This window comes from Eulemur rufifrons, chromosome 5, assembly GCF_041146395.1.
Source record: "Eulemur rufifrons isolate Redbay chromosome 5, OSU_ERuf_1, whole genome shotgun sequence".
Classification (NCBI taxonomy): domain Eukaryota; kingdom Metazoa; phylum Chordata; class Mammalia; order Primates; family Lemuridae; genus Eulemur; species Eulemur rufifrons.
The window spans coordinates 22,468,541-22,492,921 of record NC_090987.1 but is presented as its reverse complement, the minus strand read 5'-3'; the positions used below and the strand labels follow the sequence as shown (position 1 = coordinate 22,492,921).

The 24,381-nt window shown below is 47.8% G+C and overlaps 1 protein-coding gene across 2 annotated transcripts in view; it reads left to right on the top strand.

Annotated features, from left to right (window-relative positions):
* The first annotated feature begins 18,666 nt into the window (after nucleotides 1–18,666).
* Nucleotides 18,667–24,381, top strand: part of ARK2C (arkadia (RNF111) C-terminal like ring finger ubiquitin ligase 2C) — a 100,645-nt gene continuing 94,930 nt past the window's right edge. Inside the window, exon 1 of one of the 2 annotated variants that reach the window (XM_069468026.1) lies at nucleotides 18,667–18,778. Coding sequence is in view for 1 of the 2 variants with exons in the window: in XM_069468025.1 (XP_069324126.1) it covers nucleotides 18,718–18,778 (61 nt within the window). In the remaining variant the exon portion in view is untranslated. The remainder of the gene's footprint in view (nucleotides 18,779–24,381) is intronic. The other variant, XM_069468025.1, reaches the window with a different exon arrangement.

Genomic DNA, 24,381 nt, shown 5'->3' with positions numbered 1-24,381 from the left:
CCCAGGCAGAAGCTGCAGGACTTCTTTAGGCCTAGGTTCTAGAATCCACTCAGTGCCAATTCTACTTATTCTATCGGTCAAAACAAGTCTCAAGGCTGGCCATACTCAAGGAGGTGTAGAAATACGCTTCACCTCTGAATGGGAAGAGTGATGAAGTCACATTACCAGGAAACGTGGATACTGGATACTGCACCATTAAACAACCTACCACGTTTGATAACTTTATTAGCTTCCCTCCCTTCCTCACTCTCCTGCCATTGTCTTCCTGGGATCCCTTCTCAAATAAATACCTACCCTTGAATACTTGAATCAGGGTCTGCTTCCGGGAGAACCTAAACCAAAATCCACATAGAATCATTTGGAGGACTAGGAGCCAGGTTGGGGGCTCAGCTCCCGGGCAGGGTAGCCCATGCCCTGCCACGGAGGAAGCTGATGCCTCTGCCCTGTGGTACTGTCTTCTTCAGGTGCTCACGTCTGGTCAAAGCCTGTTGTGGGTGAGACTAAATGGTGAGGTTTCTGGGCTCAACAGTGGGAAGGAGAAACTCATTAGGCTGGAAATTCCCCCAAACAGAGCAAAGATGTTCAGCAATGTCCACTTCCTAGAAAGAAGCAGAGGCACCAAGACAGAAGAACACGCAGGAGGGAGTCACATCAGGGAGGAGCAGGTCCCCAGAGCTGCCTGGAGTGGCTTTCCCTGTCTGTCCTGTCTGCGGTTGCAGTCCTCTTATTTCCTGCCCATCATGTCTGCCTTTTGTTTTGTTTTTTCATAACAATAACTATCATTTGTTAAATTTTTGCTATGTTGCAAATACTGTATAAAGTATTACACGTACTCTATCGCATTAATTTTTATTATCTATTTTTATAGATTTAGGGGGTACAAGTGTTTTTGTTACTGGGATGAACTGCATAGTGGTGAAGTCAGGGCTCTCCGTGTATGCATCACCCAAATAGTGTACGTTGTACCCAACAGGTAATTTTTGACCCCTTACCCACCTCCCAACCTTCCCTCTTCTTAGTTTCCAATGTCAATTATACCACTTTGTATGACCATGTGTTTGCATTGTTTAGCTCCCACTTGTAAGTGAGAACATGTGATATTTGTTTTTCCATTCCTGAGATACTTCACTTAGGATAAGGGTCTCCAGTTTCATTCAACTTTCTTCAAAAGACATTATTTCATTCATTTTCATGGCTGAGTAGTACTCCATGGTATATATATACCACATTTTTTTATCCACTCATCAGTTAATGGGCACTTAGGTTGATTCCATATCTTTGCAATTGTGAATTGAGCTGCGATAAACATTTGGGTACAGGTGTATTTCATATCTGCTTTTCTTAAGGTGGTCTAGGTGAGTCTTTGTTTCTTTCTACCAAAGGAGCCAAACTAGCAAAGCCCCAGGCCCTATGGAGACAGGGATCCATGCTGCAGTGTCCCATGTGGGTCTGGAATTGGGACCACGAGACATTCTAGAGAGAAGGGGGGTTTCCTGGGCCCCAACCATCCTTCATGAGAGACTCCCTGGTCTTGTGCAGCAGCCCCTGCCTTGGTCCCTGTGATGGTTAATTTTTAGGTATTGACTGGACTAAATAGGGATGCTCAGATAGCTGGTAAAACATTAATCCTAGATGTGTCTGTGAAGGTGCTTCTAGAAGACATTAGCATTTGAATTGGTAGAGTGAATAAAGATTGCTCTCACCAATGTGGGTGGGCAACATCCAACCCATTGAGGGCCTGAATAGAACAAAAAGGCAGAGAAAGGGCAAATTTGCTCTCTCTACTGGGACTGAGACATTCATCTTCTTCAGCCCCTGGACATCAGAACTCCAGGTTCTTGGGCCTTCAGACTCTGGGACATACAAGAACTCAGGTTCTCAGGCCATTGGCTTCTACTTCCCTGTTCTCCAGTTTGCAGATGGCATGTCATGGGCCTGCTCGGCCTCCATAATCATGTGAGTCAATTCCAGTGATAAAATCCCTCTTATACGTCTCCATATATCCTGTTGGTTCTGTTTCTCTGAAGAACCCTGACCAACACAGTCCCTAACAGATGGCCTCTGTTCACACACTAACGTCTACTGGGTTCTTATAAATACGTTATGCTTGTACTTCTGGTGGTTATAGCTTCTTGGTTCATTTGTTGATTCATTAGTTCACTCCACAAATGCTTATTGTGTATCTGGGAAATAGTCACCCCTTCTGGGGAGAATCACAGACCCAAAGCTATTAATAAGAGCAAATTCATGACTCTTTGTATGGTATGTACAAATCAGTCAATCAAATCAGACATTGGCACAATTTCCAAGTCATTGCCTTCCAGTATTGCTATACATTTGTTTGTTTAATTAATTAAAAAAATCAGAATGATATACACACACATTTTTAAAAAGCAAATGGTACTACAAGACTTATGACACAATGTAGTAGGCAGTTCCCTGCCCTACCCTTCCCCACTATCCCACTTTTCCTTCCTTAAAGGCAAGTACTACAGGTCTCTATTACCTATTTGTACTGGAAATTACCCATTTCTATATGTCTAAAGACTATGCTTGTGCTGCTGTCTTTTGATTACTTAATTATAGGCATTACCTATTAATTTCTTAATATGATAGATGAAGTTTAGTGCTCTTAGATCACTATCCTCTTCTCTCTCCTTCCCCTCCCCTATCCTTCCAAAATGGTTATTTTACAATTTTTGCTTGAGTCAACATTCAGTCTAGGCTATTATGCCTTTGCAAAAATTATTCACAGCTGAGTACTGTAATGCATGTTATTTTCTTTCTTTTTTATTTTTTTGTTTTGCTTTTGTTTTTCCTGGAGTTAATATTTGCCTTGTTTTCATTTGCTTAGCTTTCTTTGTACCCATTGCATATTTTTTCCATAGTACACTTTCCATAAGGTCAATCATATAAAGTAATCTATCATTTCCAATATTTTTTCCTGGAGTTGTCCCTCTTGGAGACCTAAATTTTCCTCCAATCTCGACTTGCTTTTCTCTAGGTCTGCCATCCAGTTGTAATTTTGGGACTTCCTTTTGCTGTCACCCTTAAAATTCCCTTTGCCTTTCTCCTGAGATTGTAGCCGGTGTGTCCTAAATCTCATGGTTTTCTCTTCCTTGGTTTACTCCCTTGATTTGGTAAAACACATCATCAGCTAACACTGTGGTACGGCAGCAGAGTCAGGATAATGACTGCTCCAGTCTGGACTGGCTGTCCTTTGCACTTTTTAAGCCTCCCTCTCCTGTACTCCTGGAAATCCCCTTGGCTCTTCTTTCGTGTGGATTTCCTGTTTCCTACATCCCTCTGCCTTGGTTTTAGTGGTGAACAACTTCTAGTAGCTCCCTGAGAAAGGATTTGAGGTAAGAATTTTTAGAGATTTTGCATAGCGGAAAAATACCACTCTCCCACCTGATTGTTAATTTGTGTGGATATAGAATTCTGGGGTGGAAATCATGTTCCTTTAGAATGTTGAGTGTCTTGCTTCATCACCTTCCCTGCCAGTATGGACACTGAGAATTTCAAATCCATTGGCGTCACTGACTTCATGTGCGATTTATGCTTTTCTCCGTGGAATCTGGCCCGATCTTCTCCTCGTCCCCAATGTTCTGAAAATTTCCAGTGATGGGCTTTGATGTGGGACTGTTTTCAGCTACTGTGCTGGAAGCTCCTTGGGTCATTCTGTGTTCAGGGTGCAGCAAACAGAATTTTTAAGAAGACCCTGGGAGCCTATTTTGGGTTGCCTAGACATAAGCCATCTGGGCGTCTGGGTCGCCATCTCCCAGTAGGAGAAGCTACACCTAAGTTAAGCTTCCCACAGGACCAACATTTTCTCCCCACCCTCCATCCTCTGCCCCCCAGTGGGGGTCTGGGGGTACACCTACAAGTTCCCATAGACTCCAAGGCCTCCAGATGCTGGACAGCTGGTGTCACCCAACAATGGCAAAAATCAGGTACACCACATCCAGACTGCTTGGTGCCCCATAGCCCAATATTACTCCCATGACAGGCAGTTTTCCTATGATTGTCTATAAAAGGGAATATAAAAGGAGATCCACAGTGAAGATGGGGTCCATACACTAGAACCAGAGCCACACTGCATCCCAGCAGCCCCCTCTGCAGAAAGATGGGAGATTCAGACCCATCCCTTGTCTTCATGTCTCTTTTTGCACCCTGGCCTTGTTTTCTTTCTCCGGTGAAGACCATTCTTCACCACTTAATGTGAGATGCTGGGAAATTCTCCTTGAAGCCTGGTGCATGCAACAGGGGAAGACCCAGAAGGACCCACTTTTGCAGCAGTTCTGTAACTCGTGTTCTGGATTGAGAAATATCCTTGAATTATTTCAAGAATGATTTCATTGGCTCCATTTTCTCTGTGTTCTCTCTCTCTCTCTTTCTCCTATTATCTCATGCTAGAGCTCCTCCTGGGTTCTCCAAGTCTTTGTTTCTGTTCTACTTTCTGGAAGATTTCCTCAAGTTGATCTTCCTACCCTTCTATTGAGTTTCATATGTCCACTCTCACATTTTTGATTTCCAAAAACTCTTTTTTTTTTTTGTTCTCTAAATGTTCTTTTTAAAATAACATTCTGTTCTTCAAATGCAACATCTTCTTTTATTTCTTTGGGGATACTAATGATCTTTACTTTTTTTTTTTTTTTTCCTTCTTTGTGCACAGTCTGTGCTGCCTCCAGGTTCTTTGGTCTCTACTTTCCTTTTTTAGCTGCTTTTCTAGGAAGTCTGATAACCCTTGGTCATCTGCTGATAATTGAGTGGAGTGGTGGGTGGGAAGGAACCAAACGCTGATTGGAAACTCTGAGGAGGTGAGCAGGGCACATTAACTTTGAGCTTCACTGTATGGTGACCCTGGTGGGCCCTTAGTTGGGGAACCCCTGGGTCAATATCTTCAGGTTTTTCCTTCAGTTTGGTCAAATGCTCAGCCAGTTCTCTGCTGGTCTCCCATCTGGAGGGTAAAAGTCTTGTGCCAGTGTTTTGGAGGCTGAGTTGGGGAAGAGAACTAGGTGGGAATTGAGGCTGCTAATTATTTCCTTGCCCAAGGACTCTCTGCTTTATCTTCTGCGGAGAACAAACCTCCAGACCCTGCCCTGAGGGAGAAGGGGGAAAATGCCCAGCAGTGTGGAGTGGGAGAGGGACCCGGAGGACCTGTTTGTTCTCAAATCTCCTAATTTTCGTCAGCCCCCTACTCTCAATTCCAAGGGTACCATCTTGGTCAGCTTCTGAGCCCTTTGAGAATTCTGCAATGGAATCGGATTGTTTCCCAGCTTTTCTCTCACTGGCTTAGGATTCCACTCCCTGGGACCTACCCATTTCCAGTTACCACTTTTCCATTTGCTTTCCAGCCCCCAAGCTTGTTGCTACAATCTCCTCTCCTGCCCTCGTGGGTTATATCTTTTAAAACCAGTCTTTTTTTTTTTTTTTTTTTTTTTTGCGACAGAGTCTCACTCTGTTGCCTGGGCTAGAGTGCCATGTCATCAGCCTAGCTCACAGCAACCTCAAACTCCTGGGCTCAAATGATCCCTCTGCCTCAGCCTCCCGAGTAGCTGGGACTACAGGCATGTGCCACCATGCCTGGCTAATTTTTCTATATATATTTTTAGCTGTCCATATAATTTCTTTCTATTTTTAGTAGAGACGGGGTCTCGCTCTTGCTCAGGCTGGTCTCGATCTCCTGAGCTCAAACAATCTGCCCACCTCGGCCTCCCAGAGTGCTAGGATTACAGATGTGAGCCACCGTGCCCAGCCTAAAACAAGTCTTTATTCATTTTGGTGAATTTTGGAAGGGAGCAAATTTAGGTGTGTGTGTTCAAGCTGCCATTTTTACCTTCTTTCTTACTAGGCATTAATTCTTTTTTTGGTATTGTTTTGTTTTGTTTTTTGAGACAGGGTCTCACTCTGTCACCCCAGCTAGAGTGTAGTGGCCTGATCATAGCTCACTGCAGCTTCAAACTCCTGGGCCCAAGAGATCCTCCTGCCTCAGCTTTCCAAGTAGCTGGGAATACAGGTGTGCGCCACCATGTCCAGCTAATTTTTCTATTTTTTGTAGAGACGGGGTGTCGCTCTTGCTCAGGCTGATCTTGAACTCCTGACCTCAAGGGATCCTCCCACCTCGGCCTCCCAGAATGCTAGGAGTACAGGCATGAGCCACCTCGCCCAGCCCTTAGGCTCTAATTCTTCTACCTACTGATCAGATTGTTTCAGAGGCCTTAGTCCTGCTGACTTAATCTCTCTGTGACCTGGGCCCTTAGGCCAGGCCCCCACAGGCTGCAGCAGGGAGGCGGGGACAGAGCCTCAACCTGTCCAGGCCTCAGGAAGTCCCAGAGACCTGCAGTAACTTCAGTAACTTCGCAGGGAGCCAACAGCAAGGATAGCCTGGGCCAGTGGGTACTACTGTAGGGAGAGGGGAGGGAGTCCAGCCAGGCGTGGCCAAGGATAAACCAGCCCAGCAACCTGAGTAGGCAGTACAGTTGCCTGCGCATCTGTGTGGCCAGGTGCTGTGGATGGCGGGGGAGGATGGGTGCATACTAGAAAGACATATTGATATTGCTTTTTTCTGGTCTCTATTCAAACACTTGCTTCCTGAAATATGGTCATTTTTGGGGCCCAAGCCCTTCATTTTTAGACCCCGGGCTGACTCTTCTGTAACTCCTCTTTGATGATGAAGTCCTCCCATATGTTGGCAGCTTGTGCTCTGGGAGGCTGTAGCAAGGAAACTGAGGCTCTGAGAGGTGAGGATACTGGATCAAGGATGCAGGATTCACACTTGGTACACACGGAGGCGGGCCACCTAGCCCTGGCTGCTCAGCCACTCGATCATTGTCTCTGTCCCAACCCCCAGAAGTGAGGCTGGTGCACACCTAGTCAGAGTATGCCAGGACCTGCACCCCCACCCCCTCCACATTCTCCCAAAATCAGACGCAGTGCCTTAAAACGCCCCATCTCTCACTCCTGTGGGTTAAGGCATCGTTCCTGGTTTAAAACGTGGTCTTAGGAAAAAGCAGTATGAGTGCGTGTAAATTCACACGTGAGCACCCTTGTGACCTGTCAACCCCTGGAAGCTGAGTCTTCCCTCCGCTCAGGAAACAGGCTCAGCCCTCCTTAGCATAGTTATGGAGCCAGCTGGATTTACCCCCAGCACCTTTTTTCCCCCCTTTCCCCTCTCCCAAGTCCCCTGCAATCCAGTGAAATCTCAGACTGGCTTCTCTGGGTAGTCACAGTGCCTTGGGTCAAATGCCTGGGACTCTAAAGACGGAGTTTCAGGTTTGGGCCAGGCAGTAGGGGTGGATTTGAGAGGACTTCAGAGTCCCTGGAAGGCCCTTGCTGATTTGTAAGACTGGTCCTGGGGACCCGAGGGAAAGGCCCCCTAAGGGGCCGGAGGGAGGTGGGAAGAAGTCAGAGGCCAACCAGACCTCCTGGGCATGTCGCCCTGCAAGGCAGACGTGGTCCAGGCTTCACCTCACAGTGCGTTCAGGTTGCACCATCAGGAATGAATTGATGGTTGATTACCAATAATAACCACTCCAGAGCAAAACCAGATGGGGGAGTGAATTTAATGAAGATGGAAATGAGCTGCCATCCACCAGGAGAGTGGCTTCGTGGCGGGGGCGGGGGGTGTGGATCAGGGACTCTCAGAACCAGAAGGGATTTACAAAGCCCAGGAAGAGAATCCTCGCCAGTAGCATTGCCCACGAGTGGCGATTTGGCCTGTGCCAGAAGGCTTCCGGTGACAAGGGGCTCCCTGCTTCCTGTGGCTGTCTTTCTGGGTCCCGTCTATTCTTCTCTGAATTCGGGGCTTCACCCAGACACGCTTCAGGGTCCTTGCCTGCTCCGGTACCCTCTGACCCTCGGATTCTTGAACCCACAGGACTTCGTGGTTACGGCAGCAATGGCTGAAGGGAAAGTCTGAAGTGTCTTATTAAGGGTTGGGGGGACACTCGTCCTAAGTGCTTCTAAGCCAGGCTGCACATGAGCCCTAAGTCCCTGCACGGGCCAGGGACAGGAGGGCGGGGTGGAAGGACCATGAGACATTCGGATATAACCTGAAGCGGGAGCTCAAGGGACGAGCTCAGGGCACAGGCTGGCAACCCGGGGATGACAGGGCAGCCCGGGTGGGGGCTCTGCGTGTGTGACTGTGTGGCCACCAGAGCACTTGTCCTATGTGGGTTTCATGTGAAAGCCGTCACCCTAGCATTGCACTCGCTGTGGTCTTACTCCCCACCAAGGCCCACGCATCTGGTTCCCTGCCTGCCCCTGCAGGTGTCCGGATTTGCCACTCCTGCCTGTCCACCCCTCTACCAGGACGTCCTTCCAGATCAACACTGCCCAGGGCTTGACCCCTGCTTATCCTGAGCTCGCCGCCCCTCGCCCCCCGGCGCAAGGCTAAGCCGGCCGTGGGTTATTATTTTGCATGTTTTCTTAAAAATCCCTTCATCTGTCCTGCTTCCCGGAGGCCCACACTGTGTAATCATTTCCGTTTCTCTACAATGTCTCGTGGAAGATGCAATGTGTTTCCAGCCTGGGCAAAATCTGGACCTTACTTTTTTGTTTTGTTTTGTTTTACTGATAACGGTGAAACATACATTAGGTAAAATTTACCATTTTTACCATTTTAAGCGTACATTCACACTGACATTGACAATGTTGCATCGCCATCACCGCAATTTCCAGAACTTTCCATCACCCCAAACAAAAATCCTGTACCCATTAAGCACCTCAAACTCCCCTCCCCCAGCTCCTGGGAGCCTCTAGTCTACTTTGTGTCTCCATGAATGGGCTTATTCTAGGTCCCTCGTGTAAGTGGACCCACACAGTGTGTGTTGTTTTGTGTCTGGCTTATTTCCCCTAGCTTAACGGCTTCAACGTTTGTCTGCGTTGTAGCACCTGTTAGAATTTCATTCCTTTTTATGGCTGAATATTATTCCATTGTGTATTTATACACATTCTGTTTATCCATTCATCCATCAAGGAACACTTGTGTTGTTTTCAGTGTTTGGCTATTGTTAAAAATGCTGCATAATAATGGTTGTCTAAACATCTCTTTAAGTCCCTGTATTGAGTTCTTTCCAATATATACCTAGGAGAGAAATTGCTGGGTCATGTGGTAATTTTATGTTTAACTTTTTGAGAAACCTCCAGTGTTCCTGAGTGTTGCTCTTAAATCCAGGTAAAATATCACTTCATTGTGAGACCATCACTTGGTCTCCAGCTGTCTCCCCACCTAAATCAAACTCCGTCTTTAGAGTCCCAGGCGTTTGACCCAAGGCACTGTGACTACACAGAGAAGCCAGTCTGAGATTTCACTGGATTGCAGGGGACTTGGGAGAGAGGAAAGGGGGGACCAAAGGTGCTGGGGGTAAATCCAGCTGGCTCCATAACTATGCTAAGGAGGGCTGAGCCTGTTTCCTGAGCGGAGGGAAGACTCAGCTTCCAGGGGCTTGACAGGTCACAAGGGTGCTCACGTGTGAATTTACACGCACTCATACTGCTTTTTCCTAAGGCCGCGTTTTAAACCAGGAACGATGCCTTAACCCACAGGAGTGAGAGATGGGGCGTTTTAAGGCACTGCGTCTGATTTTGGGAGAATGTGGAGGGGGTGGGGGTGCAGGTCCTGGCATACTCTGACTAGGTGTGCACCAGCCTCACTTCTGGGGGTTGGGACAGAGACAATGATCGAGTGGCTGAGCAGTCAGGGCTAGGCGGCCCGCCTCCGTGTGTACCGAGTGTGCATCCTGCATCCTTGATCGAGTGTCCTCACCTCTCGGAGCATCAGTTTCCTTGCCAGTGAGAGAAAGACAAGCAGAGCCCCCGTGCTGTGGCAAGGAGGGCCAATGAGCACCACGTGAGAAGGCACGAGGACCCTGGAAAGGGCCAACACAGGTCTCGGGCCCCAAACTTCCCATCCCAGCATCTCAGGCTCCTGTCTCCAAAGGGATGAGTCACCTAATACTAACACACCGAGTTCATCGCGGGCCAAGCAGACACCGCTGCAAAGGCAGAAAGTAGGCTGAGCCACAACAGGATCAAAATACTGGCCTGCGAACCTGATTTATTTTTTAAAAAAAGAAAACCCTTGGTTTCTGTTGGATTAGAAATTTCTTTTGTTCTTTCTCAGCAGGCTCCAGGGCAGCAGAGCTGGGAGAAGAGGAAGTGCTGTTTAGGTTACTCTTGTGCTTGAGGATGCACAGCAGCTCCCCGTTGCCAAGGGATGGGTGCTGAGTGGCCCCGGGTGGCAGCGTGCTGGGCGCTGGGTGTGCGGTGGGGAGCAAAGTGGGCTGCAGCTCACAGCTGGCTTTCTCGAAGAGGGATCCCCAACCATCTGCATGAAATTTGCCTGGGAGGAGGGGGTGCCGGATAAAATGCAGGTTCCTAGGCCCTGCCCAGGGGCGTCCTGAGTTAGAATCTCAGGAGCTGGGACCTGAGTATCTACCTCTTGGAGAAGTTCTCCATTAGGATTCTCATGCACGCTGAAGTGTGAGAACCAGCCCCCTAAGGACAGTGCAGCCAGGACGTGCCCTGCACCCTCCATGTGGGTTTCTGCCCTCATCTACCCCCACCAACAAGGAGGGAGCCGCCGAGGGAGAAGGAAGGAACTAAGGAAGGAAGATAGGTCACCACGTCTCCATTGCCTGCAGGGAAAGCCTAAGTCATCTCATCTGTCACACCTCGTTTGTCCAATCCACTCTTAACATTCAGTGAAGACATGGGGGCCACTTCTCCTGCTTGTCCCTTCCTGCTGGCCTCCCTATGTGCATTAAAGTAGTGTCCCTTCTTATTAACTTACAACTTACCCGGTTCTATAAACCTGAACAAAGTCTTGCATCACAGCCCAAACACATCCCCTCTGCCTGGGGCTGTGCGGGGAAGCATCAGTGGTTATGTGGTGTTTTACACCTGACTGCAGGCAGGAGAGAGTGAGAGAAAGTTGCAAAATGACAATGGCTTCAATGAGACAGAAATTTAATTCTTTCCTGTTGTAAAGGAGTCAGAGGGAGGCTGTCTGGCGCTGGTAGGATGGCTTCGTGAAATCATCTGGCATCCAGGTTTTTCCAAACTCGTCTCTTCACCATCTTCATGGTACTCCAAGGCTGCTCCAGTCCAATGCTAAAAATCTGTCTTCCAATTAGTACAAATGATAAAGGGGAAAAGAAAGACACACCTCCTTACCTTAAAGAACACTTCCTGGGAGTCACACATGAGCTCCTGCTTACCTCCCCTTGGTCAGAACTTAGTCACACCCAACTGCAAAGGCGTCTGGGAAATGTAGTCTTTATTCCAGGTGGCCATATGCTCATACCAAGTCAGGCTGTATTTCCAAGGAAGAAGGGGCAAATAGGTAACCAGGGCTGCTAACACTTTCTGTGGCACCATTGTGGCCTTCCTTGATCCCAGGCATGTTTGCTATGGTGAGCCCTATGTTTGAACTGATTTTTGAATATAGATAACTGCCTCATGCCCAATAACAGAAAACTCAGAGGACATGTGAAAAAGTCAGTAAAAGTTAAGCAGATAATTACAAAGGGATTAAGAGGAAAGCTTAACTTTTCAGAAATGAGTACATGAGATTCCTTTGAATGGCATCACTTTGCATTTAAGAACAACTGGATTAGGAACTGCTTTTGGGATTTTTTTTTTTCTTTTGGACACAGGGTCTCACTTTGTTGCCCAGGCATTGAGGGTAGGGGCATGATCATAGCTCACTGCAGCCTCAGATTCCGGGACTCAAGTGATCGTCCTGCCTCAGCCTCCGGAGTAGCTAAGACTACAGGCACATGCCACCATGTCCAGCTAATTACCTTTGGAATCTTAATGTGGTTACGAGGAGAGGAGTGCCCAGAGAACATTCTTTTCCCTGGTTAAAAAGGTCAGAGGTGTCCTCTGTTCCTCCTTGACACCCCTGTACTCAGCGTCCACATGCCATTCCTGAGGCTGACTCCCAACCCCACCTGACTGATGAGCTAGCCCCTAGAATCTACTCCCAGCCCCGTTCATTTTGTGAGTAGATAGCAGATTCGTTTTCCTGACACTTTACTCCAATGCTGAGACACCTCTAGTGTTTCTCACTGCCTACTAAATAAACTCTTGATTTCTTCATCAGGCGTGTGCTTGTGTGCACATACACCACCAGAAATACACACATACACTCTGTTCCCATCACGTCAATCCACTCGCTGTTTCCTTAACTCACCCCGGTCTCTGCGTAAGCTATCACCACCAGCTCACTTTAAGAGGCTTTGCAGGTGTTCACTTGCTACTTCTGGAGAAGAACATGTCCTGGCCAGTAGAACGAGGATGAGAGACATGTGGAGCAGAGCCACCCAGCAACACACAGACCTGCCACGAGGAACAGCAGCCGCAGCTGCCTTGGAGCAGGCGAGGAGCTGGCCAGCCCGCAGATCTGCAAGAATCAATGCTCCCTGCCGTGTGCCCCTGCCATTTGATCATTATATATGATGTAATGGCAATTTTTGTAGCAACTGCTAACCAATCCACCTGACTAGACTCGCTCTTTCCTTGCCTGACCTCCTCCCTGCCACCCCCGGCAGTGTTTTCCGTGCCTCTTTTAGGGTATGAATCACTTCTACTTTCTAGTTAGGGTTAGGTTTGGCCGTGAACACAGAGATCAAAGTCATGGTAGTTTAAACAAGGTAAGAGTTTATTTTTTCTCTCACGCCAAGTTTGTGGAGTGGACATACTGTCCACTGCAGCCATGGGTGGTGAGCTGGCACTGCCTGTGTTCCTGACGACTTTGTGTGGCAGAACAGAGACAGTCCAAGGGGCAAGTGGGGACTGAGATTCAGCCCAAGCTCCCAGTCCAGGGCTGTGACAAATGAGCACAGTTTTCTAATTTGCCCATCCAAAGAAAATATCTTTTTGTGTGGGAGCAGACTGCAAGGATGTGTGTTACTTTTAACAATGAACACACATGTATCCTTCATCCAATTTCCACAACTGTCAATTCAATGCCAATCTATAATAATTTCATCTGTCCCCCTGCTCACCTAGCCACCCCCTCAGAAAGGGCAGAAACTTCTAGACATCATTCAATATCATCTGTGAAGCAGCTGTAAATATTAATAGTGTCATCTCTCATTATCTGCAGCGGATTGGTTCCGGGACCCCCTACGGATACCAAAATCCAAGGATGTTTAAATCCCTCATATAAAATGATGTCGTATCTGCATATAACCTTCACACATCCTCCTATTACTTTAAATCATTTCTAGATTACTTATGATACCTAATACAATGTTAGTGCTATGTAACTAGTTGTTTACTATATTGTTTTAAAATTTGTATTATATTTTATTGTTGTATTGTTATTTTTTATTGCTTTTCTTCTGAATATATTTGACCCCCAGTCAAATATATTGAGTCTGCAGATGGGGAACCGGCAGACACAGAGGGCTGACTGTATAAGGTTCTTTGTGTAAATATCACCACCACATCATTATTTTATCTAAAAAAATCCCAACGATCCCTTAATATCATTAACATCCAGTCAGTTTGCATTTCCTCAATTATTGGTATTGTGTATTTTTTCCAATCCCATTTCTAAACATTGTGTTTGGTTGATAGATCTCCTGTCTCTGTGGGTCCCCCCTCCAGCTCCTTTTTTCACCTGATAATTTAGTTTTTGAAGAAAATGGTTGGTTTATCCTGTAGAGTTTCTATAATCTGGATTGTTGATTGCCTCCCAATTGTATCTTTTACCAAATTTCTCTGTTTCCTGTGCTTCCTATCAATTGGAAATTAGATCCGGAGGTTTGATCAGGTTCAGGTTTCATTTTCTGGAAAGACTAGTTCATGGGTGGCGGTGGGTGGTGTGTTCTTCTATCAGGAGACACATCATGTCCCGTTGTCTCTCTTTTGGTGATATTAGTAGCCATTGATGGTCATTGCCTAGAACTATCATTTCATTAAGATGATATTCTCGTTATATCACTTCTCTATTTATTAGCCAATACTTCTATAAAGAGAAATTTCCCCTCATTCAATACTTCATTATCTTAAAACAATGGAGTTTGCCAGGAAAGACAGGGTACCTGCTTGGTTCTTTCTCTTTATTTACTAGCATCCTCCAAATGAGCTGTATTTAAGCAAGTGAACCCACAGCATTCCTACTTCCATCCCTTTGGCCAGGACTTAATCCTACAACCCCACCTCACTGCCAGGGGGTCCGGGATCTTTAGCATTTAACCTGGGCAGTCAGGTGCTCTGAGAATTTCCCTACTGCATTGGAGAAAGGGACCGTGGACCCTGAGCATCTGCTTTGTGTGCTGTTGGCCCATACCTGCTTGAGGGCTGAAGTGGCTTCGTTCATCTTATGTCCGTTGCACTGCCTGGCACACAGGGCTCTGCTCAGTGACTGCGCGGTGAATGCCGAGTAAGTGGTGCAGCCCTCACTGATCCTGTCCTTTCCATGGCCCAGCTTCCAAGTCAGCGCGAGGACCTCGCACTCCCTCCCACAGCACACTCCTGAGCTGCTGCTGCTTCTCCTCCTCTCCCCGCTCCCTCTTCTCTCACCTTCCTCCTCCTTCATTTCTTCCTCTTCTCTTCCCCTCCCCTTCCTCCCTCTGCAGCTCCTTCTCCTTCTTCTACTTAGCTTGTGTTTGCCTCCCCATTTTCTCAGCCTATTCAGAATGAACCCACACCTTAGGGTCTTCACCTACCCTGATCCATGCAAAGCGTTTCTTGAGTATTCAAGCCCACCTTGACCTCTGTCTGACTCACCGCCTTCCTGAGCTGCAGTCGGCCCCTCTTGACCACTCTTTATTTTCTTGTGTTTGTGCCTGACTCCTCAGTGGACTGTCCGTGCCTGGGGCTATGGCTCTTTCCGCAGCCTGCTGCATCTAGAATCCCTGCCCCATTTAGCACAGGGCTGTTGTGCCACCAGTCATGGTGGGTTCATTGATTGAAGCACAGCTGTTTTTCACAGCTTTTGAAAGCTGTGTCTTCTTGATGCCAACACAACATGGAGAAGACCAGGAATTCTATCATCTGCCTTAGAAATTTTTGATGTCTGTACGACTGATGTGGTGGATTTATTTTCATTTGTTGATTAAAGGGCAATGGTGGTCATAATCTCCATCAAATGCTGGGCTCCAAAGAAGTTGTTTTTGAAACAGCTGCTTCTGGGCCCCAGAAACATGATGATCTATAAGAACCATAGGTGGCCACAGTGGAGCCAAAAGAGAGTGAGGAGTCACAGGGCCAGGAACAAATGTGACAGGGCTATCCCCACCTTGTAGGGTCATGTTTTTCCATTTTGGATCAGGAATTATAGATCATTCTTCACCTTTCATTTTTTGTACTTCTTTATTCTTACATATTAAACCTGCAAACATTCACTAGGTATTGATTTTGGGAGGAGGTGGGAAAAACATACTAAAAAACCCCCTGATGAATGGAATATTTCTACAAATCTTTATAGTCTCAGACATCTGCTTTATGATATTATACTTCTATGAACTTTAACTAATGGGAGGGGGAGTGGAAAACAGCCATCCCAGCACGATGAGAAACGATGGGAAGTAGGAACAAGACAAGGCTACTTGTTAGGAAATATGGATTCTGCTTCTAACTCAGCCATGAATGGTTGTGACCTTGCTCACAACCTGCTTCTGAGCCTCTGTTTCCTCATCCATAAAACAAGAGATGGGCAAGACAGTAATCAAGTTTCATTCTGGAGACAGCACTGTATTTATGCCTCTAGAATTCTCTGTATTGTTTACAGACTCCATAGCTATCTTCTCATTTGAGCCTCACAATAAACCTATAAGGTAGGTCTGGCAGGGGTTATTATAAGCCCCATTAAACAGATGGGTGTGTTGAGACGGAAGGGAAAGAAACTAAGAGCTAAATAGTCAGGTAGTATTCTATACACTGTGCAAATACTAGCTCACCTGTTCCTCACGGAGATCTTATGAGGAAGGCTGCTATCATCATCCCATTTTATAAATGTTGAAACCACAGCCTAGAAGAGTTAAACAACTTGCCTGAGTTAGGAAGTGTCAGAGCCAGAATGTGGAGCCAGCCAATGTGACTTCAGAGTTTGTACCCTAACAAATCTCTTAAGGCCATAAGCCTTGTGAGCTGCTCTGGTATAAAGTAAGACAAAAAAAAAAAAAAAAAGAATGACCACCCAAAGTAACAAGGTTACAGAGGGATTAGCATACACAGACATGCTGCTGATAGCATTGACAATGAGTTTTATCTTTTTATAAAGCAATATGTGGCAAGAGCCATAAAGTTTTCCAGACTTGTCAATTTAAAAATATTAATCCTAGAAGTTTATTCTAAGTTTATAGTTCAACAAAAGCAAAAAGCTCTATGCATAAAGAAGTTTATTGTGTGATTTGTAATAATGAAAAAGTGGGAGCAGACTAAGTGCCCTAGAATAAGATAGGATTAGGTAATTTCACAATACACCCACTTGTTGGAATATATAAAAATATTCAAAGGGATAATTACAAAGACTACATAAAAGGACAGGAAAATGTTTCTGATAAAATGTTAAGTTCAAAAAAATACGTAGATTAGGATGACAACTCTGATATATACGCATATTGGCAAAGCCTGAACTAGAACAGGAAAAAATTCTAGTAGTTAGGTGTTTGTTAAAGTCCTTTTGTTCTTTCCAGATTTTTATTAGTGATGGTGTTATGTTTATTTAGTAGATCATGAGAAAAGGAAAGTGCTGGCGGCAGAAGTAGGTTGAAATAATCTTTTGGGGTGAGGCTTAGGCTGGTGGTAGGTTTCCCTCTGGCTGCTTCATCCCTGAGTTCTTTGGGGACAGCCAGAGGAGTTTAGGGTGGGGGTGGGGAAGAGGACTCGGGTTTGAGGGGTCCATGTGCCGGTGGGAGAAGGATGTGTCCTGAGCTCCCGGGCTGCTCTTGCCACTGGGAATATGGTAGCTGTCAGGGGAAAGCTTCAGTCTTCCAGTCTCAGAAGTCTTTGAAGTCACTTTCCTGAAGTCAGCCCCAGCCACCCCCGCCACCCCCACCCACTGGGCTGGGTGTCCTCCGAGGTGACCCGTGACACAGCACCCTGTGCTCTGCCCATCTCTGTGTGGAGCAGGCTCTATGGTGACTGCCTCTTTTTGACATTTCTGAGCCCCCTCTGGGCTGCAAGGGTCGGGATCTCAGGCAGATCTGGACCACCTCCCTACACCCAGCTCAAGCACACCGCAGATTAAATGAAGGCTCCTCCTTTTCCTTATCTCTAAAATGAGGGCATGATGGGTGGGATTAGATTCCTTCCAACTCCACATTCTGTGATTTTTACTATCTAGTTTTTATAAGGCTCATTAAATAAAGGAGCCACTGGGTTTTGAAGACAAGTCCCAATGTAGGAAATGTCCTCTATCTTTCCCCAAGCATCCTCCGTCCTTGGTGTGGACTGTGAGCATGGTCTGAGGGCTGTGCTGGGAATTTTCATAGCAGGTCAGCTGAGCAAGCAAGAGCGTGGCCTTAGCTGTCCTCCTGACAACAGGAGGTGGGTTTTCGGGTGGGAAGGCTCTTTGCTTCTGTCTTGGACAGTGACAGAGCACGCGTGACAGGGTGGCTGTGCCTCCATGTGTGAATCTGCAGGAGCTGCAGTGCTCTGATGCATTATCTGCCCGCCGGCTGTGGAAGTGGGCGTGTCTGCACATGGCTGGGTGTACCTGTGTCAGAGCGGGGCAAAGGGGGACAAGTGGTCCTGGGTTTTCTGGGCAGTGTGTCCCTGCATAGATGGTGAGGGCATACTGCAGTGAATGAGTGGTTTTCAATCCAGCAAATAATTGTGAGCTTTGTGCTCTGCAAGAGCAAACAACCCGGTGCATCAGGCAGGGACCCCGAGGGTGTGCATGTCTTACCTATGTCCCATTGTGTGTCCCCTCTGTGTGTCTTTGGGAATGCGTTCTTGGCACGTGTCCTGCGTTAACAAGGCGTTCGGTGTGTGCATGTCTGTGTGGCAGTGCCTGGGTCCTGTTTGCGGCTGCTTGATCGCTTTCCAGCTTCACTTGTGTCCGCAGTCAGGCTCTGCACGTGCGCCAGCCTCTGAGCGCACGTCCCCGAGTGACCCGTGTACGGTGTGCAGGGACCTCCGGGGTCGTGTGCACTTCGTGCGCTCGTGCCCGTCTCTCTGCACTAACGAACGCACCTCCACATGTCTGGGTGCACGTCCCTCTCCATGTGTGCACGTTCTGTGTGCACACCGCCCGTGTCTGTGTGCAGGGGCGCTCCACGAGCGCGCGCTCCAGCCCGCGAGCGGCCAGGGACCCGCGCTGGGCTCCACGCGTCCCGCGGGGCTGACCCCTCCCCTCGCGCCCCGCAGCCGGCTACGGCGATTGGCCGCCCGCCCCCTTCCAGCCGTCACCCCTCCCTCCCCGCGCCACCCGCGCGCCCGCGGTCCCTGCTGTCCCCCGCGGTTCCGGCGAGGCCGCGCCGCGCTGCGCTCCGCTCCCATTGGCTGCGCGCGCCTTTGTGTGGCGGCAGCTGCGGCCCCAGCGCCTTTGAATGTCGAGAGGGGCCGGGAAGGGAGCCTTTCCATGGGCCATCTGTCTCCCCGCCAGCCGCCGCCCCACCGCCGCCCGCGCCCCGCGCTCCGCCTCCCGCCCCGGCGGCTCCCGCAGCCCCGCCGCCGCCCGCGCCCGCGCCCCGGAGCCGCGCCACAAAGGGCCCGCGCGCAGCCGCCGCCGCCGCCGCCGCGCGAGGAGCCAGGATGGTCCTGGTCCACGTCGGCTATCTCGTGCTTCCAGTGTTTGGCTCTGTGCGAAACAGAGGTATCGCTTTTTCCTTTCGGGGTCTGCTTCCGAGCGTGGATCGCCGCAGGCACCGGGGCGGGGGCGGGCGCCGCGGGCGGCCGGGGGCTCAGGGCACACCCGCGAGGACGTAGGGCGAGCGGTGGCTTCTCCCCACCCCCTTTCGGGGGGACCCCCGAGTGTGGGGGTGGCCGCCCTCGTGGGAGCTTTTGTAGTGAAGTTAGGATTTGGCGAATTTGGGTCCCTCCCTCCCCAGCCCCATTTTTTATTCTTTGTGGCGGACGTGGTTCTCCCAGATCACAGCCCCTTCCCCTAATACCTAGCCCTGTATGATCGAAAGGAGAGAGATATACGACTGTGTGTGTGTGTGTGTGTCTGTGTCTGTGTGTGAGAGAGAGAGCGAGAGAGAGCGAGCGAGCATGCTTGGTTTTCTGTGATTTGTTTTTTGTGAGGTCTATGTGTGTTTTGTGTTATTTGTGTTTTGTATTTCTTAATTTTTTGGCCATTAATACCGAGGGCTGGTTAGCCGGGATCTGGGTATCTGCCCTATCCCATGCCCCAGCCCCCACCCTCTCGTGGGCACTTGCATGATTTTTCTGTCCCATCCTTTTCTCCCCTTAACCCTTTTTGTGTGTCGCCCTTGTGCCATGGCCCTGCTCACCCCGCCCCCCGCAATTGTCTTTGTATGACAGTTGCATTTACGGGTTCAGGATGCTTGGGGTGTGTGTGTCTGTGTGTGTGCGTGTGAGAGTGTACATGTGTGTGAGTGTGTGCGCGCGCCTCGGAGAGTCAGACGTGCGCTGCTGTGCACCCGTGGGCCCGGCCGGAGCGGGGCATCTGGCCCTCGGGTGCTGCGCTGTGTGTGAGGATGAGGTGGGAAGCTGCCCCCACGCCAGGCCTTTGCCCCGGGCAGCGGTTGACAAAGCAGCAGGCCGGCGCGGGCTTTGTTTTTAACTGTGATATATGGGGTGTGTTTGCACGGTCCCCCTCTCCCCACATCCCCTTTCCCTTACATTCTGCTACAACAACAGCTTGATTTTCCCCTCTTCCCCCCACTCCACATTTCTTCCATTTTCTTTTAATAAAAAATTCCCACCTCCCAAAGCAAATCCGAGATGCATTTAGATTCATTTTTTTTTTTTCTTTTTTGTATTCTGCCTCTGGACTCACATTTCTCTTCTTGGAAATGTTTCTTCTGTCCTCTCCCACTCCACGTCTGCTTAAATCCCTGCTGCTCAGGCCCCCTCCCCCCAACTCCCTCACACACAGAATGATGTCTTCCCTTTGCGACCAGGGCTCCCTCACCAAGTCAGGGGGGGTGGGGTCGCAGGGCCAGCGCTTCAGTGCGCCCCAGGGGCCCGATTGGGCAAGACAAGGAAAGCACAGCCCTATTTCTTCCAGCCCAGCTGTCCCCAGCCCCGCGCCTCTCCCCAGAACCCAAAAGGCAAGGTTGGCCCCCTTAGGCCTGTTTGAACCGCAGTTTTTTTGTGTGATGATAGAATGATGACATTCTGCATTTATCAAATCTTTTTTTTTCTTCATTGTGTAGCTCAGTGAATGGTCAACTCGCTGCTGTGTGCGCTGTGACCCTTCTGCCTCCGCATTTAGCTGTATTGTGACACCCCTCTTAACCATTTCCTGTCTCCATCTGAGGAAGGCATTGCTATTTAAGCGGCAGTATCCCCTATCTCAGGCCAGCCTAGCCATGGGGGGTGGCGGGGGAGGGGGTGTGTGAGGAAGAAGAAGGGGGGTGGTTGGATGAGATCGCCTTGAAATGCCACCCCCTCCCCCATACACAATTATCTCTTATTACTTGGCATTTCCTCTTAAAACGGGTGTGGAACATTACACTAGGCAGAAATTCAAAAATGATTAAGAAGGATGTTGAGCCTGAAAGTATAATTATCCTGATTAAATCATTATCATCCTCATTAATACCACCAATCTCTAAATACCATTGCAGGATGCCGATTCCATGTTTTGAAATGCAAATTGCTCAGCTGCCTTTAAATTTTATTTTTAATACTCCTCCCCCCCCACCAAACAAAAAATCCAATGAAACAAATTTCTGCCCATCAGTTAAAGTTTACTTTCATGGCAGACGCGCCCACAGGAAATTCAAGGGCTGAGGGGTGAGTTGGGCAGTGGGTGAAATTTAGCACAATGTGATAAGAATTCATGACCTTCCGATAGAGGATACTAATGCTTAACTCAACAAGGTCCTAAACCACAATCTTCTTGTAAAACTAGTAGATAGTCTGCCAGCTTAAATCTGTTCTTTTTAGTTTTCATTGTAGTAGTGTAGGATGTAGGCCATTTCAGAATAGATGTAGAGAAATAACCATTTTTGTATCTTCATCTTGTTTAGCCGAGTACATTGCACTGTAAATCCCTGTTAAGTGGATTCCTTTTGCCTTGGCTTGGAGGCTGCAGCACCCCATTTTCCAGTTATCTGGGTGGCCACCAGCTGGCTTCCTGGCAGCACCCAGGCATAACTGAGGATTACATTTGGTCGGAGGCAAAAAATATTAAATATATAAACTAAAAAGAAAATCTTTGATGAAATGACAGTTGCTGCTATTCCGTAGCCTCTGAAAATGTGGTGCACCAAGGTCCCTGGCTTAAGAGGGAGCCGTGGCCATAGTGTCTTAATTGTTTAATTGTACAATGTCAAGAGCATCTTTGGACATCCGCCCTGGCCCTCAGAGCTGCCCCTCTAACAGCCGGTTCCCTTCTGCTGCTCGCCAGCCAGACCTGCTCGAAAACTGAAACAAAATAGCAGCAATAATGAAAGAATAAGGGCCCTACTTCGAGGGCCCTTCCAAAATAAAGTCCCAAGTAGCCTCCCCAGACTGCCATTTGGCAATTTGAAAAGAAAAAAAAAAGAAAAAAAGAAAAGAAAAGATAAAAGAATCCCAGCAAAATGGTTTTCCATTAAACAGGGGTAGCGTGTTCTGCTGTGCTGAATTACTTCCTGTTCTTATTTTGTGGGTAATTTTTTCTGTATCAAATATCCTTTTGGTTGTGTATCTCTTTCACCTTTTCTTGTACTAAAACTAAAGCATGATCTGTATTTTTTTACATCCCCCAGTTGACAATGTACAGCGCTCGGTTAGAGATGTTACCCTGCTGAAACGTACTGTGGTCGTGTAGCCCGGGCCATCTGCTCATTGTACGCTGCTTTTGTTCTGTTGCCCTTCCGAAGCATGGTGGGCCCAGCCTTTTTTTTTGTATCGTGTGCATGACGACATTGTTACACACAGAATCCACTAATACTAATATACAATCTCTCAATAAAGAACTAGTTTTCCTATATTAACCTAGTGTGCTTTTTCTCTTGCTGTTTTCCCATTTATTGTCGTATCCTGCTGTTTAGATTTCCCCCCTTGCTTTTCTATCCCCACCCTCACCCACCCACCACCCCCACCTCCCATTGTAAGATTTGAGTGAATGCCTTTTCTTTTATTTTCCTTCTTTTTTTTTTTTTTTTTTTTTTTGTGGTACAGATATGGTGACTTTAATCTCATTTAGTCCATATCTTTTTACAGTAGCCGTCTGGGGCCATAGGAGGGGTGATTTGTCCTGTTACACTGAAACAGCTCACCTGCGTAGAGAGAACCCCTATCTTTGAAAGGCCACCTGTGTACTCAATAGCCTCCACATTTCATCTTAGTTTCCAAGATACATGGGCACTGGGTTAATGACGCTGGTGACGAAAAGGGGATCTAACACTTAGGTTGAGAAAAGGGATACTGTTCTTAACTAGCAATCGTGTAGCATTTCAGACTCGCCTGAAAAACCCATTTTGAGTTGTGTTTTAACTTTTCTGTTTACTGTCTCATTGATTTACTGTCCTTATAAATCATGCTGGGGGTGATATGTTCCATGTAGTTAAAGCCATGATCTGGAATTTTAAAGTACCCTCTTCTATGTGCATACTTAAATTCCTGGGACCCGCAACATCAGTTTCGCATTGAGAGCCTGGATAAGGAAGATGTGTGCAACAGAAACCAACTCCGACCACCCCCACCCCCATCCCAGGGCCGGCAGCCTGACCTGTTACTGTAGGAATAAGAGGGTCTGTGCCCTCTGCAGGTTGTGAGCCAGTGAAAGCTGATTATAGCCTCCTTGTCTGACAGCTGCTTCATCTGTGGCCCTAGGGCCTCTCTTAAGAGAAAGAAAGCCAGATCTCGGCCATTGTCTAAGTGTGTGTGGGGGTGGGGGTGGGGGAGATCAGGAGGGAAGTCAGGAGCTACCCCCAAATTGAATTGGAAGAAGAACGCTTAAAATCTGTCCTTTTTCCATAATCGCATTGCAGAAGCCAGTGGAGAGGTATTCCCCCCCCCAGAGTGGAACCCAAATTCAAGCATTTGTCAGTTACACCTATTCAGTTTTCAGCCCAGAAGAAGCCTTGTTAAATGAGGCATTTTAGACACCGAGGAAATCAGTTGATTAAAGAAAGTCATGGTCCCTTCAAAGGGTCATCATTTTGGAGCTGCTGCTCCAGGGCTGACTCCTGGGCTTACCTCTGCTCCTCCCGCTGATGCACCCCTGCCCGATGCACCCCTGCCCAGCCACAGTGCTTCCTGGCCTTCTGTGTGGCTCCCTGCAACTCTCCTCTGCCTCCACGCTGCCCTTTCTGCTCTGGCCCTTTGTTCTCGAGCTCTTCCCAGCCTGGGTGGGAAAGCTGAGCTGATTTACTGTGACACATGGACACACATGTTCCCAGTGGAGGCTCATGCTGTAGTTTGAGCAAGAGGAGCTATGCAGGTCTACAAGGCTAGTCTTTCGAGGATTTTGTTTCTTCTTTTTCGAAAAAAAATTTTGGTCTACATGAGACATTCAGTTTTGTTCCTAGTTTGAGAAAGCGAAATAAACCATCCCAATCCAACCCCAATAATAATAAAACTACCCTAAATCAGGAGATCACCCTCATTTTTGTCCTAGAGAACAGTGGCTCATTAGATCAATATTAAACAACTCCAAGGTTTCATATTTCTCAATTAGTGTTAAGTACGTCAGAATTGTATGACAATACATTTTGGGAATGGTTCAGTAATCTAGTGATAATATAGAAAGCTATGGTTTAATGGGAGGTCATGTTTTATTAATTCATGAAGTGCATACTATGTTTGACCCAGATTGTCCGAACTAGACACTTACATATTAAGGAGACTTTCCCTCTGACCGGACAATACAAGAACCTCAAAGCCATTGTATTTTATATTTACTCTGTCAACCACCTGGCACAGATCTGTTTTAATAACTTTTTTTTTTTTTTTTTTTTGAGACAGAGTCTCACTCTGTTGCCCGGGCTAGAGTGAGTGCCGTGGCGTCATCCTAGCTCACAGCAACCTCAAACTCCTGGGCTCAAGCGATCCTCCTGCCTCAGCCTCCCGAGTAGCTGGGACTACAGGCATGCGCCACCATGCCCAGCTAATTTTTTCTCTATATATATTTTATTTGGCCAGATAATTTCTTTCTATTTTTAGTAGAGACGGGGTCTCGCTCTTGCTCAGGCTGGTCTCGAACTCCTGACCTCGAGTGATCCGCCCGCCTCGGCCTCCCAGAGTGCTAGGATTACAGGCGTGAGCCACTGAGCCTGGCCTTTAATAACTTTTGAC